General features: G+C 39.6%; 1 protein-coding gene across 1 annotated transcript in view; it reads right to left on the bottom strand.

The window, feature by feature from the left end:
• ncf4 (neutrophil cytosolic factor 4) overlaps positions 1-12,212 on the bottom strand; it is a 38,776-nt gene that overhangs the window by 15,792 nt on the left and 10,772 nt on the right. The window contains exon 6 of the mRNA XM_080494255.1: positions 6,879-6,930. Coding sequence (XP_080350381.1) covers positions 6,879-6,930 — 52 coding nt within the window. The remainder of the gene's footprint in view (positions 1-6,878; positions 6,931-12,212) is intronic.

The following is a 12,212-nucleotide window of genomic DNA, read 5'->3' as shown; positions in this document are numbered from 1 at the left end:
CGCACATTTCAAATGACAATCTATTAAACCTTTAAAAAAAAGAAATCCTCTCCGAAAGTGTCAGCCATCTTTTGGTGTCATCCAGCATATGCAGCATGATTTTGCAGTGAGTGCTCCATCCGAGGGGCGTTCAAGGACAGCTCTGAGTATTACTCATCGGCTGTTTAGAAAAGCTCACAGCCCTGAACACAATGACTGCAGTTACGCACATAAAGCAGAGAAAAGTAGGCCTGACAGCAAAAAACATGCTTTAGCTTTTAGACTGAGTCACGAAAAAAAGTCTGATCAATTCAAAAGTAACACATAAAATCAGATGTAATTGTCCTTGAATTGACATGACTCGATTAATTGGAGACAAGACACGTTTTTGATAATAGCTTGTAGTGTAGGATTTGGGGAGCATTTGTGCAGAGATTGCATGTTTTTCCACTTTTTTTTCCACTTTAAAAAAAAACGTGCTTTTGTGGATAATTGGTGACTCTACATTGTCAGTAATTGCGAATGTGAGTGTTAGCCTGAACGCTCTCAAAATGATGGGCCATTTTAAAGCCACAAAACCCACTCCTACCACACATAACCAAAAACATCCCACAATCAAAACACACCAGTATGCTTTTAGGGAGGAATATCCTCACAGGTGCATTCCTGTGTTCAGGTGTGCTTGTGTGCTTGTGTGCCTCTTTCAAAGCTGCTAAATAAAATACAATGATGGTGAATTGGGGAGTGTAATTTTCAGACTTTATGTAAATGCATGCCAATAATAACTGTGTTATACATTTTTAGTAGTGGCTGGGAACAAATATATTTCCTGAGGGGTTTCACTGTAAGAGGAGGTCAGTGGAGTTCACCTCTCAGCAGAGCAATGAAACAATGAACTGACTTTTACTGATCCATTGAAAATGGGGGGAAATGTGACATTTCTGAAATGCTGCTACTGCGCATGTGCAACATTGCTGTAGTAAATAGTTATTTTACACATGTACAAATAAATGGACAATAACAATATTTCAAAAAATATGGCATTACTGTTTCAATTGACAGTTTTTAGACCATTTTGCAAACTACTCAGATTCAAGTCTGGGTTTGTGGATCTTCCTGTGTGGAAATTACATGTTTTCACTCTGCATGGATAGGTTCTCTCTGGATAATCCACTTTCCTCCGATAGTTTAATAATATGCTTATGAAATCAATCAGAGTGTGTGTGTGTGTGTGTGTGTGTGTGTGTGTGTGTGTGTGTGTGTGTGTGTGTGTGTGTGTGTGTGTGTGTGTGGGTTGTTTAGAAGATGGATGGACAGAAAAATATGTAATAAATGCCAGAGGTCCGGATGGAGGTGGCAATTTTAAATCAACAGAGATAATTGCCTGGCAAATAAATATGCTCATATTACATTTTCATTCTCAATCTCAAAACTCTTGAGTCAAACCAGTACCGCCACCCCTGCTTTCTACTTTACGCCAACATTCATACAAAGCGAAACGTATCATAAAAGTTGTAATTACACCAGCTTTGCTCCCAATAGCTTGCTAAATGAGTCTGGATTTAACACGGCTCATAAAGTTCCTCATAATGTCAAACAGATCCATGTGTGTGTATCGTCCTGCTGCGGGTGTGTACACGCTGTTTATGGAGGACAGGTGTTTGGTGGTGTTGCACCCCGGGCGCTCTCTAAAAGTAGCCACACAACCCTTGGGTTCAGACAGCCACAGGAGCAATCATCCGCTGCAATTAGTCTCGCTCTGACCCCGCCTTAATGAGCTAGTTAAACCCTCGGCTCCTTACACTGACAATAGGGAGGAGGCAGAGATGAGAATAGAGGGTTTTTTTCCCCCCTCTCCCTTCTTGTCTCCTCCAGACGTTTGATAAAAATTTATTTTTCATGGAGATGGCCCATTTCATGAATGCATCTTTTTGTGTGTAGGTCACAACACACTCCTGCTTGTCACTATTATCACTTAATTTAGCTCTGATCAAGTCCATTGTTCAGCATTAATCAAAATGATGGGATGTCTTTGTCCTCATATTCAACCGTCTGTCAAACTGTGTACATCTTTCGTGCTCATGAACTGGATGAAAACATTAACAAGTACTCTCTGCTTATTGAAATTACTCCTCATTAAGACAATTATCCGTACATTTAGCAGTGGCAGAATCAATTACATCACCAGTAACATGGCCTAATTTTTCTACTCATTAGGCTAAATTAAAGCTCCCTTAGCTGTAGGGCCACTGCTCCGTTACGATTGCTCTCAAGCAAGGAAATCATCTACATCTGCAGCATATAATACACTTATTTTGATTGGCAATTGTTTTTGTGTAACTTCTATTGAGCGTACACTACATGACATCTTTCAGTGCTCCACAATATATGTCAATCTCCTTGTATTTGAAGACAGACTGTTTTTAGAAACTCCTTGCTGCTACTGGGAACTTCAATCAGAGAGACAATAGAGATCACGCTATAAGCTTTTCATGCCTTAAAACCCAAGTGAGGAGACATGATCGACGTAATTAGGAATACACTTTGTGCATGTTGTATTTATGTTCTACATTTTTGCTGTACTCTAACTCTAACAGGGGTATTTTGTAAGGTTTTTAAGGTTTGTGGTACATTCAAGTTCCTGTGTAAATACACAAGAATAAACTGGAGGATAAACCTATTAGACGCTTCTGACAAATAACTGCCAATCATTTCTTCCCCTATTTTTTAAATTGCATCTAAAAAGCATTTGTGGGGATGTCTTATGTCTTATTTTCCTGCAGATGAGTCAAAGTTCAAATTTTGTGACTATAAATGAATAATTTACAAGGGAGTACATAGGGATTATCCAAGATGGCTTTCAATATGTCTTAGACTGTTTTAATTCTTCCATATCCACAACAGCATGAATATTGAACATTTTGAGGCAATTGGATAATTTTGCAAGATATATTCATTCCCAAGACTGAGTTCATTCACATCGGGTACAGAGACCTGTCAAACACTGTGAGGATCTTCAGCTATTTCCATTTTTTTTCACACTGATCACCACCTTCCAATCCTTCTGTCATCCTGACCCAGTCTGCTGATTGCACCATGTCCTCCCAAACTGTAACTGTCTATGTCACAACTTCACCCTTCTTGCATTTGTATTGTCAGTTACCAAATCATCAACAGTAACAGGTCGACCAGTTGTGAACACTTACCAGCATAACTTTCACATTCAAAGAACAAGCCTGGAAACAGCAACCATCAATTAATAATAATTACTGATCTGCCGTGTTTTATTGAGAAAATAGTTGTTCAGAGTTCAGAGATAATCACATCAGTTTCGCTCTCAGTGTGTAAGAGAGGTCACCTCTGCTTTAGCAGCAGCTTTTCAGAAAAATTGTGTTTCCATGGAGACAGATTCGGAGTGTTTTCAAAAAGTTGCATTTTCAGTGCATCTGTGACAAACGTTTTCTGTTTTCACGAAAAAAACATTGTCATGTAAATGGGGCATTAACCTTCAAATCTATAGAGTGAAACTTAAACACCTCAAATCCATTTCATGTAGCACAATTTTATCTCACAATATAGCGAAAATTGAATTTCTGAGACATACGCATACGTCTTACAGTTAAGGATCAGCTCCACAAGTACATCGCTGAGACGAGCCTTTATCTAAAACTGCATCTAATTTCTGCTTTAATGGCTCTCGCTGTGACGTCTCGGTCGATTAGGACCTGCTTGCTTTTCAATTTTCTACCTTTGTGGATTCCTTCTTTGCCACTCCAACATCCTGTCCCGTGTTGGTCCTTGTCTACTTTCACCTCTTCCTGCTTCTTAAACAGCCATAATTCCTCCTGTCAGACACACCATCCCCTCCAGGTTGTGCACCGGTAAAGTCATGCTAACGAGGAGCAGCCTGTCCCATTGACCTTGTTTGAGTTTGAAGCTCATAGCACCACAGCCAACAACCATTAGTCATCGTGCTGTTTGGGGCTAAGCCTGAGCTAATACTAAGTGGAGTGGAATGGAGTGCTGCAGGGTAAAAGCTCGTACCATCTCCACCGTGACAAACGCCTGAGCGCTCCTCTCATCCACCCGGCGCAGATGCAGCCATTGATCAGCATGTGCACCGAGTTTATCAGCCACCTTAATGTCCCGGGGAGCACATGTACGCACGCACACGTCTTTTTTTTTTTTTTCTCCTTGCCCACAGAGAAAAAGAGAGAGAGCTAAAATAAATGTTGAGTAGGCTGACAGCAGTGTTTTACTCCTGTGTGGGAGACGGGGAGGAGAAGCGAGAGCAAGAGAGTGTAAAATGAAGTTGTTGCTCTCAGTTTGGCAATAAAGGACCACTGAGGGGTGTGTGTGTGTGTGTGTGTGTGTGTGTGTGTGTGTGTGTGTGTGTGTGTGTGTGTGTGTGTGTGTGTGTGTGTGTGTGTGTGTGTGTGTGTGTGTGTGTGTGTGTGTGTGTGTGTGCGTGTGTGCGTGTGTGCGTGTGTGTTTGGAGCAGGTTGAGAGTGGCTGTTTTCCTGGATGTTGACCTTCTCTCTAGCATATGGAAATATCACTGTTTAAATGATGGTTAAAAAAAAAAATCAAGGATGATTACAGTTTGATTTACAAAGGCATTTCAAATTTATGGAATTTCATATAAAGTAGAATAATTTCACATTAGACTTCTTATGAAACAATATAGTGTTTGCATAACTGCATATTGAGAAAGAAGAAGAAATAGGGTAGGATTCACAGGGTAACTTTGATGCCAAATATGGATGAAATCTCTTTATTTACAGTCCTCACAAAATACTCACTGCTAGTTTGTACACTCTGGTGTTACTTAGAGAAGTGGTTCCCAAACTTGTTTTTCCATGTGGAGCCCCCCCACAGACCTTTAATGAAACCAAAGGTTTCCCACTCTCAGTAATATACAAAAGCGAGAGCCTTTGAAATGAAAGCCTGCTCTGGAAAATGTGTCCTTATAGTTTTCTACAACATTCAGTAAGTTACAACCTTGACCTACTGAGCCCTCTTCAGGGGGTCATGGGCCACTGGTGAGCAACACAATGATTAACACTCAACGACTCCTACTATCAAAAGGAAAATCGGAGCTTTGGAAGTTTTCATTTGACATTCCTTACATTGCCGAGGTCTTATTTACCTGCCACACAATGATGCATAAAAACCATTCATAAAACACAGATTTCTTACAAGTTTGAATGACATTGCCTTCCAAATGTTTTAAAACAACATATTGTATTTTCCAGAGCAAAAGTCACTCCTCAACATTAGTTTCATTCAAAACATGCATAATGAATAGAAAAAAACACAAGTCACTCTTATTTTTCCATGCATAGTCCAGCAGCTTCAGCTCCAGAACTTTCTGTGAATGAGTTCCTCAGCTCTGGCCCACGATTCGCCTCTTTCGTTTTCTTCAACAGTAACAGCAACAGTTTCTCTGCTCTATTCCAGTCCATTTTTTAGCTTAAATTCTGCAGTGAATATTTTTCTTATTTGTTTCACCAGTCAAATAGGAGTGAAGAAAGTTGGTGCTGTAGCAGTTTTCTGCTGTCATACAGTAACATCTAGTAGTGCCAAATGGTACGTACTGGTGTATTTCAGCGATAAATCACTTAATATAAGTCACATGACTGGTTAAACAACTAAATAAAGTTGGACGTGTAGTTTGGAAAATATGGTAATTGATGAATTCAGACAAGTAATGCACACACAGACAAAATGCATTTAACAAAATGAAAAAAGAGAACAATTATGGTGAATGGGCTGTTATCCACCAGTCCAACTGTGACTCAACACAGACCTAACAAGACAAACGTGAATGAGAACAATCTTTTCTGCAAAGTGAGAGACAGTTGAGGCGATTTTCTAAGAGGAAGTAGTTTCTCCACAAGATTGCATCAGAGTAGTTTTCAGGTCTATTTTTGCACCAGAAATACAAATATTGAAGTAAATGTCTCCATTCTTCTAAATAACTGTGCTCTTTCTTTTGCCCCTAATTTATACCACCTGTGATTTTGGCGTTTTTCATAATTTAACTGATTTTTGTGTTTGTGACTCCTGCCGTGTGGCCACAAGGTACTGCAATAAAGATATATTCATGATATATAGAAGGGCTGAATTTCAGCATCGGCCAAAAATCTGGGAATTACACTCACTGGTCGTGTCTAGAATTTCTCAGCACAAGCTTCCATTATGTATGCATGACAAACATCAGGGTAGGACTGTGCTGACCATGCAAATAAAATGGCTATGTCTAGTCTCGATAGAGGTTTTAATTGGAAGGTCACGTCATCGTCTGACCACATCTGCACCCGCAACTACACCTGCGACTCAACCTTAAAACCACTCCAGAATGTATAGAGTTTCTTTTGCTCCCATTTGTTAATGCATAGGTTGTGAATAGAATACAAATGAGTGGATGTGGAGAAGAAGGGATGAGCAGAAAGAAGAAATGAGATAGTTACAACCTTGGAAAGAGTTGAGTAAGGTGGTTTAAGAAAAGATGATGAGGACAAAACATAAGTGATATTCAAGAAGGGGAGAGGAGGATATGGGCAAAGAGGGAGGCGAGATAGATACCAAAATCAGGAAAAGAAGTGAAAGCAAGGCAGGAACTATTAAAATAGTCATCGAAAAAAAAAGTGCAGTGCAACGTGACTCCAACCGAAGATCATCAGCATTGATTGTCACATTGGTCAAAGTGTCTGTTTGCTGGATCTTTGAGTGTCCGTGTCAGAGGAAAGTTGTGCGTGTCATGAGATGCAGTCATGTGGTGTATCTCGGGGTGATGCGGTGCATTGTGCGTGGTTGGTTGAATAAGCGGTTGTTGCTCTGTGGGTGGCCATGGCGATTGTAACCAAAGCAACAACAACAAAAAGAAGTGCACGCACCTCGGCCCTGGGAGAGGAGAAGAAGTCCATCTTTGGGGATTTGACTGTTTTCCTACAGAGAGAAAAGAAACAGTGGACATTATAGTGGGACCAGTACCGAAAATCAAAAGACATCGGATGTGGATTTTGAAATCTGAATTATGGTTATGTAACTCCACGTTATACATGACATTATTTCATATAAAAACTGATCATGAAAACGAAGGGGGATTGATATCTTCTTTTCCCTCCCTGCAAATTGCACCCAGTAGAAGTTTTCCTGTCAGGCCACTTGTGGGTGCTGTTGAAGCCACACATACATTCACGTACATAACGATATGCCATAAACAGTAACAATTGTGAGTACACAAATATATGACGACGAAGTTGTATTGCGGGTGACTATCAACTCGTCAACTACCAAGTGCCAGGAGAATATGTACTGGGAGTCATGACACTCTGGAGGCAAATACTGTTGGTATTATCCATCTACTCATGCATGTGCAGAATTAGTAGAACTACTGTATTTAGTGCAGCTGTGGTGGACATGCACTGACATGCCTTTTCAAAACGAGTTTCTGTTTAAATGGACCAGCAAAATGCAACAGAAATGTATCGTTTTCACTTGAAAATATTGTGTAAGCGCAGCCTCAGTGAATGTTTTCAGCCCAGATCATAGCCAACAAACAGTAATGTCAGTCTGTCCTTTATCCAAACACTTCGGGTAAGACATCTGCGACTGTTGAAAGTCTTTCGTGACTTTTCAGTGGAGTATAAATATTCAACTCGAGATGAAAAAGCCCTCCTATGAAGGGATAATTTCCATTTTATTACACTTTTTCATCCAGATCAGCTGTAAAACATGTGCATGGAAGATCTTTTATTCATCAAACCAAGTACTTTTCTTCAGAGGTGAATGTATCAATCAATCTGATACCATTTTAAGCACAGAAGATGTGAATTTTCTTCATAAATTTGTAACGATGGATCAGACACTCAGTGCCCATGGGCAGATTACCAAATGAACATAACAGGCTGAGATCCAGGGGGCTCGGAGCTCAGGAAACCCCTGAGCCAAAGCCCAGTCAGGGCAAATCTTGTTATACAGGCAAGACAGATGATAAATTAAGGTATATATGTTAAAATCATGCAAATAGGTCCATTGCTCAAGGTGTAAGTTCGACCCTCATGTCGTGAGCTTTCGTCATCTTGTGAGCTTTAATGATCTTGGTAATTATTAAAAAGGAAGTTTTTCCATGATAAATCATTTTGAAATTTTGATTTGCTTTTGATTTTTTTTTTCAACTACTTAGCTTAAAAAACAAACTTCAGAATGACATAAGTGGCCGTCACAAAGATGCCACTTGTGTTTTATGGGGGTTTTTCATATCTAGGACTGATGTATTGAGCAGTCTTTATTTTTTTACTCACTCGGAAAGAATTGATATTACAGTATTCAGATAATTTAGAAATGGCAGAAATTAACCAATGTTGCTCTGACTTTAAAGTCTTCTTAGAAAATGTGCAGAAAATAAACAGTTTGCTCTTGCTACATCATGTAAAAACCTGAATAATTGACATACATCCTGTTTTTGCTGTCAAAAAAAGATCTTTGAATTGTCTTTCTCCCACACTGTATTGCAGGTGTAAAATGATGCATACTCTGATACCTTGATTGCCTTGAGAACTTATTCAAGGGCAAACTTAACAATTTTGTTAACAATGACAATTATAACAATCTTACAAATTGTGTAAACCTTGAAATACAGTTATTCATGTTTTTGTTTTTTTTTGGAAAATGTCAATGTTCGTTTTTCTTTATGGAATGGTTTATTGCATTGAAATGTTCTTACACTGCATGAAGACATAATTACGTTACATTGGTCTAAAGCCATTCTGAATCTGTAGAGGTGCAGGACTTCGCTTTGCTGAGAAAAGCGAGACCACACTGAGTAAAAATATGACCGAAGCAGAAATCGACCAGAAACTGCTTGAGGTCTGGATGGACTTGAATAAAAATGTATTTAATTTGTCTGACTATGAGGTGAACATGTGACGGCTGGTATCTAAAAACAAAGCAAGAATGAAATCAATGAAAAATGTCACATTTTTCCCTAACCCTAACCCACAACTGATCCACACACATCAGAAACGACAGAAGAGGAAGTATTGAGAGTTTAACTTTGCATAATTTCCTGTTGGGAGACCTCTTTACCACATCCCCTGCTAGTGCAACCTGGCCTTGAGGAAATGGGCCAATCGGAATAGCCATTATGAACGAGGAACTAGACCATAAAAAAGGGTAATAAGCCTCTATGGATTTTTCTCACATTTATGCATTCTGCCTCCACTCCAGCATCTTCGCTGCTCAGGTTCATCCATTCATTAATGTGAGGGAGAAATATTTTCCCCTTATCTTCATCAGGTCAAGATGAAATGCACTCAGGCGGAACTAATCAACAGGAAGTCATGACTCATGGCAGCCGTATCACCCGATCATTGGCTGGAAGGCAACTGCTGACCCAGATGCTGCTTGTCCTGATTGTCTGTCACACAATTACACCAACGAGAAATGCAACAAGCTGCTTCTTAACTTTTTAAAACTAATTATTCAGAACGTTGACACACCTCATTTTTTTAAGACTGCGTGTGTCTAATTAGGTACAAAGTTCTCAGAATATAAAACCCTGTTTACATGACAATGGTGCTCAGAACCACTGAAAACCTAAACTTCTGAAAACGGCTCCCAAGGTGGTACTTTAAAAAAAAAACGGTCTGATTCCGTCTCTGTGGAAACGGGAGAAAAACTTTTTCAAAACTCTGAGAAGGGCCTCTCCTTCTCGTGTAAATAGTTATTCTGCATATATCTTTATATCAAGTAAATGGCCAGTATTTCACCTGAACAACACCTGCCACCAGGAGGCACTATGGTGGCGCTTCTCAGTCCTGGTTCAGGGCCCGTGTGCGCAACGTTTTGAAGTGAATATGGAAAATTCTTGTTTCATTTTGGGGCTCTGCGCACATGACAACAGTGCTCAGAGATGCAGAAAACACAACTTTTTGAAAACAACTCCCAAGGTGGAACCTTTTGAAGACGGTCCCTCTCCATGCTGCTAATGCACTAATACCACAGCTGTCGTAAATAGATCTAATAAAATGGTGGTCGACTCGCCCGGAATAGCAATCCAACTTGGTCCTCTGTTCAAACGAACGACGCCATTGTTATTGTTTATAGCGTATTGTTATCTGCACGCTTTGTTGTGGTTTCATTACAAAAACAACCAACACTGCTACCTACATAATTTTCTGCAGTTTCTGTGTAATTGGCCTTTTTTTTCCAAAATGTGACAAAAACACAAAAAGAAGGTGTTTTCACTGAAAACAATGGAATAGAAACGGGGCTTTCTATGTCTTTTTTTTCTTCTTTTTTTTTTGTGATTTAGCAGATTGATATCCAAAACATGTCGATCATTGAGGAGCAGGGTTGGGAATTAAGGATTTAGGTAATTCATTTGTGACTCAGTTGTATGTAAATGTGTATACATTTTGGTCATATTTAACTGCAGCACACAGGCAGTCCAGTGATGAAATCCAGATAAGTATACGGTTTGAAAGACATACCAACATCACTATTTCTTTAATAATACGCACCAACAGAAACTTGAGGGAATTAAGTCGTGTAAAATAAGTCGTGTTGAAATAAGTCGTATCAGCTGCATCACTCAGGCATAACAGTGACTCATGTGTAAGGTGTATATTTACGGGCTGAATAACAACTGTCGACATACATTCCCGAGATTTTACATGGCAACCGCTTTAACTGTCACTTCCAGCTCATTGCCCAGATTACGTCTTCAGGCTAATCTAGTGTAGTTTTTGGCCAACACCCACTCACTGATTTAAACTTTTTGGAATTAGGAGACTAATTCATAATAGATTTGTCAATGTTTTGGACATGGAAAAGCGTTTCCCGCTACGACTTCATACATTTTCAGTTGATAGTCTTTACATTTAGTGACATCTTCAAGTACATTTCTAAGGTGCATTGAAAGAGGTGCAGTGTAAACAACTTCCAGAGAGAATACAAGGACGACACAATTCAATGCAAGCAGCAATGCTTTACCCTGACTTCTAACCTTTATTAAGAAGCTGAGCACAATGCATTTCACTTCTGCAAATAAAATCAAAAGTAGCACAACACAATGGCTGAGCTTTACAAATAGCTACCACATTCTTGTGATTTGTTGTGTTTGAACCCACAACAGAAAGTAGGTAAATGGCTTGATAAATAAATTGCATTTCACTGTGGACCTTGAAGTTGTCGCAGGTGTAAAATGTCAAATTTTGTTTCATCAGGCTTGATAGTGCTTTTCTTCTTCAGAAAGCAATTTTATCCCTGTTATGCTCAGTTATGAAGATGATCAGTTCAGAGGATTGTCTTGGTTCTGAGATGGAAACAAAGACTCAAGCGGGACGATTTTCAAGTTGAAGGTCAACGATTCTGTTCTTCCAGGAAAGTCAAACGTGTTGATAGACTTCATCAGTCTCTGCAATATCTGTTGGTTGGATTTTTTTATAACAAGCAGGAAGGCAGAAAACTGAATAAAAAGAGAGATATGGTCCATGTCATGTGGCATATTCTGGCTTTGGAGGGGAACAAACTCAAGGATATTGATTATAGGAGCACTGAGTTCTAGTTTGTTATGAAACCAAAACATTCAGATTTGTCATTGTGAAGGTTTATCCAGCTGGTTGGAGAGTGAAGCTGGATCCTAGCACTCTATATTTATTAGAAAAAGATCAAGGAAAAGATCATGTAAGTAAATATGATCTAAGGAAATTGTTCTGTGGAGATCAGTAACAAAAGACAAAAGAATGATAAAGATGCACCATATTTTAAGGCACATTTCTAAGACAATGCAGGCAATCCAGACATTGAGGTGATTTCAATGCAATGTTGAAACCCTCGACAACCTTGAAGGTTGACCTCTTCACTAGTTCATACTTCACTGAAAACTTGAGTCCTCATGTGTGGAGCTTTGGAGGGTGTAAATGCTTGCATAAGCAAATAAAATCACATGCGGAGTGTACGTGTGGTCAGCTGAACTCCTACACACACGCACACGCGCACACATGCACACACACACACACACACACACACACACACACACACACACACACACACACACACACACACACACACACACACACACACACACACACACACACACACATGCGCGCGCGATACACTTCTTGGAGTGAATACTGAACAATTTGTGGGTCTGAGCCAAGTTTGAAGCAGAGACAAAGATAGCCATCCCACCTCCTTCACACTACTTCTACTCCAGCATTATT

This window comes from Blennius ocellaris (genome assembly GCF_963422515.1).
Source record: "Blennius ocellaris genome assembly, chromosome: 3".
Taxonomy (NCBI): domain Eukaryota; kingdom Metazoa; phylum Chordata; class Actinopteri; order Blenniiformes; family Blenniidae; genus Blennius; species Blennius ocellaris.
Note: the sequence above shows the minus strand (reverse complement) of the source record. Positions and strands in the feature narration are given on the sequence as shown.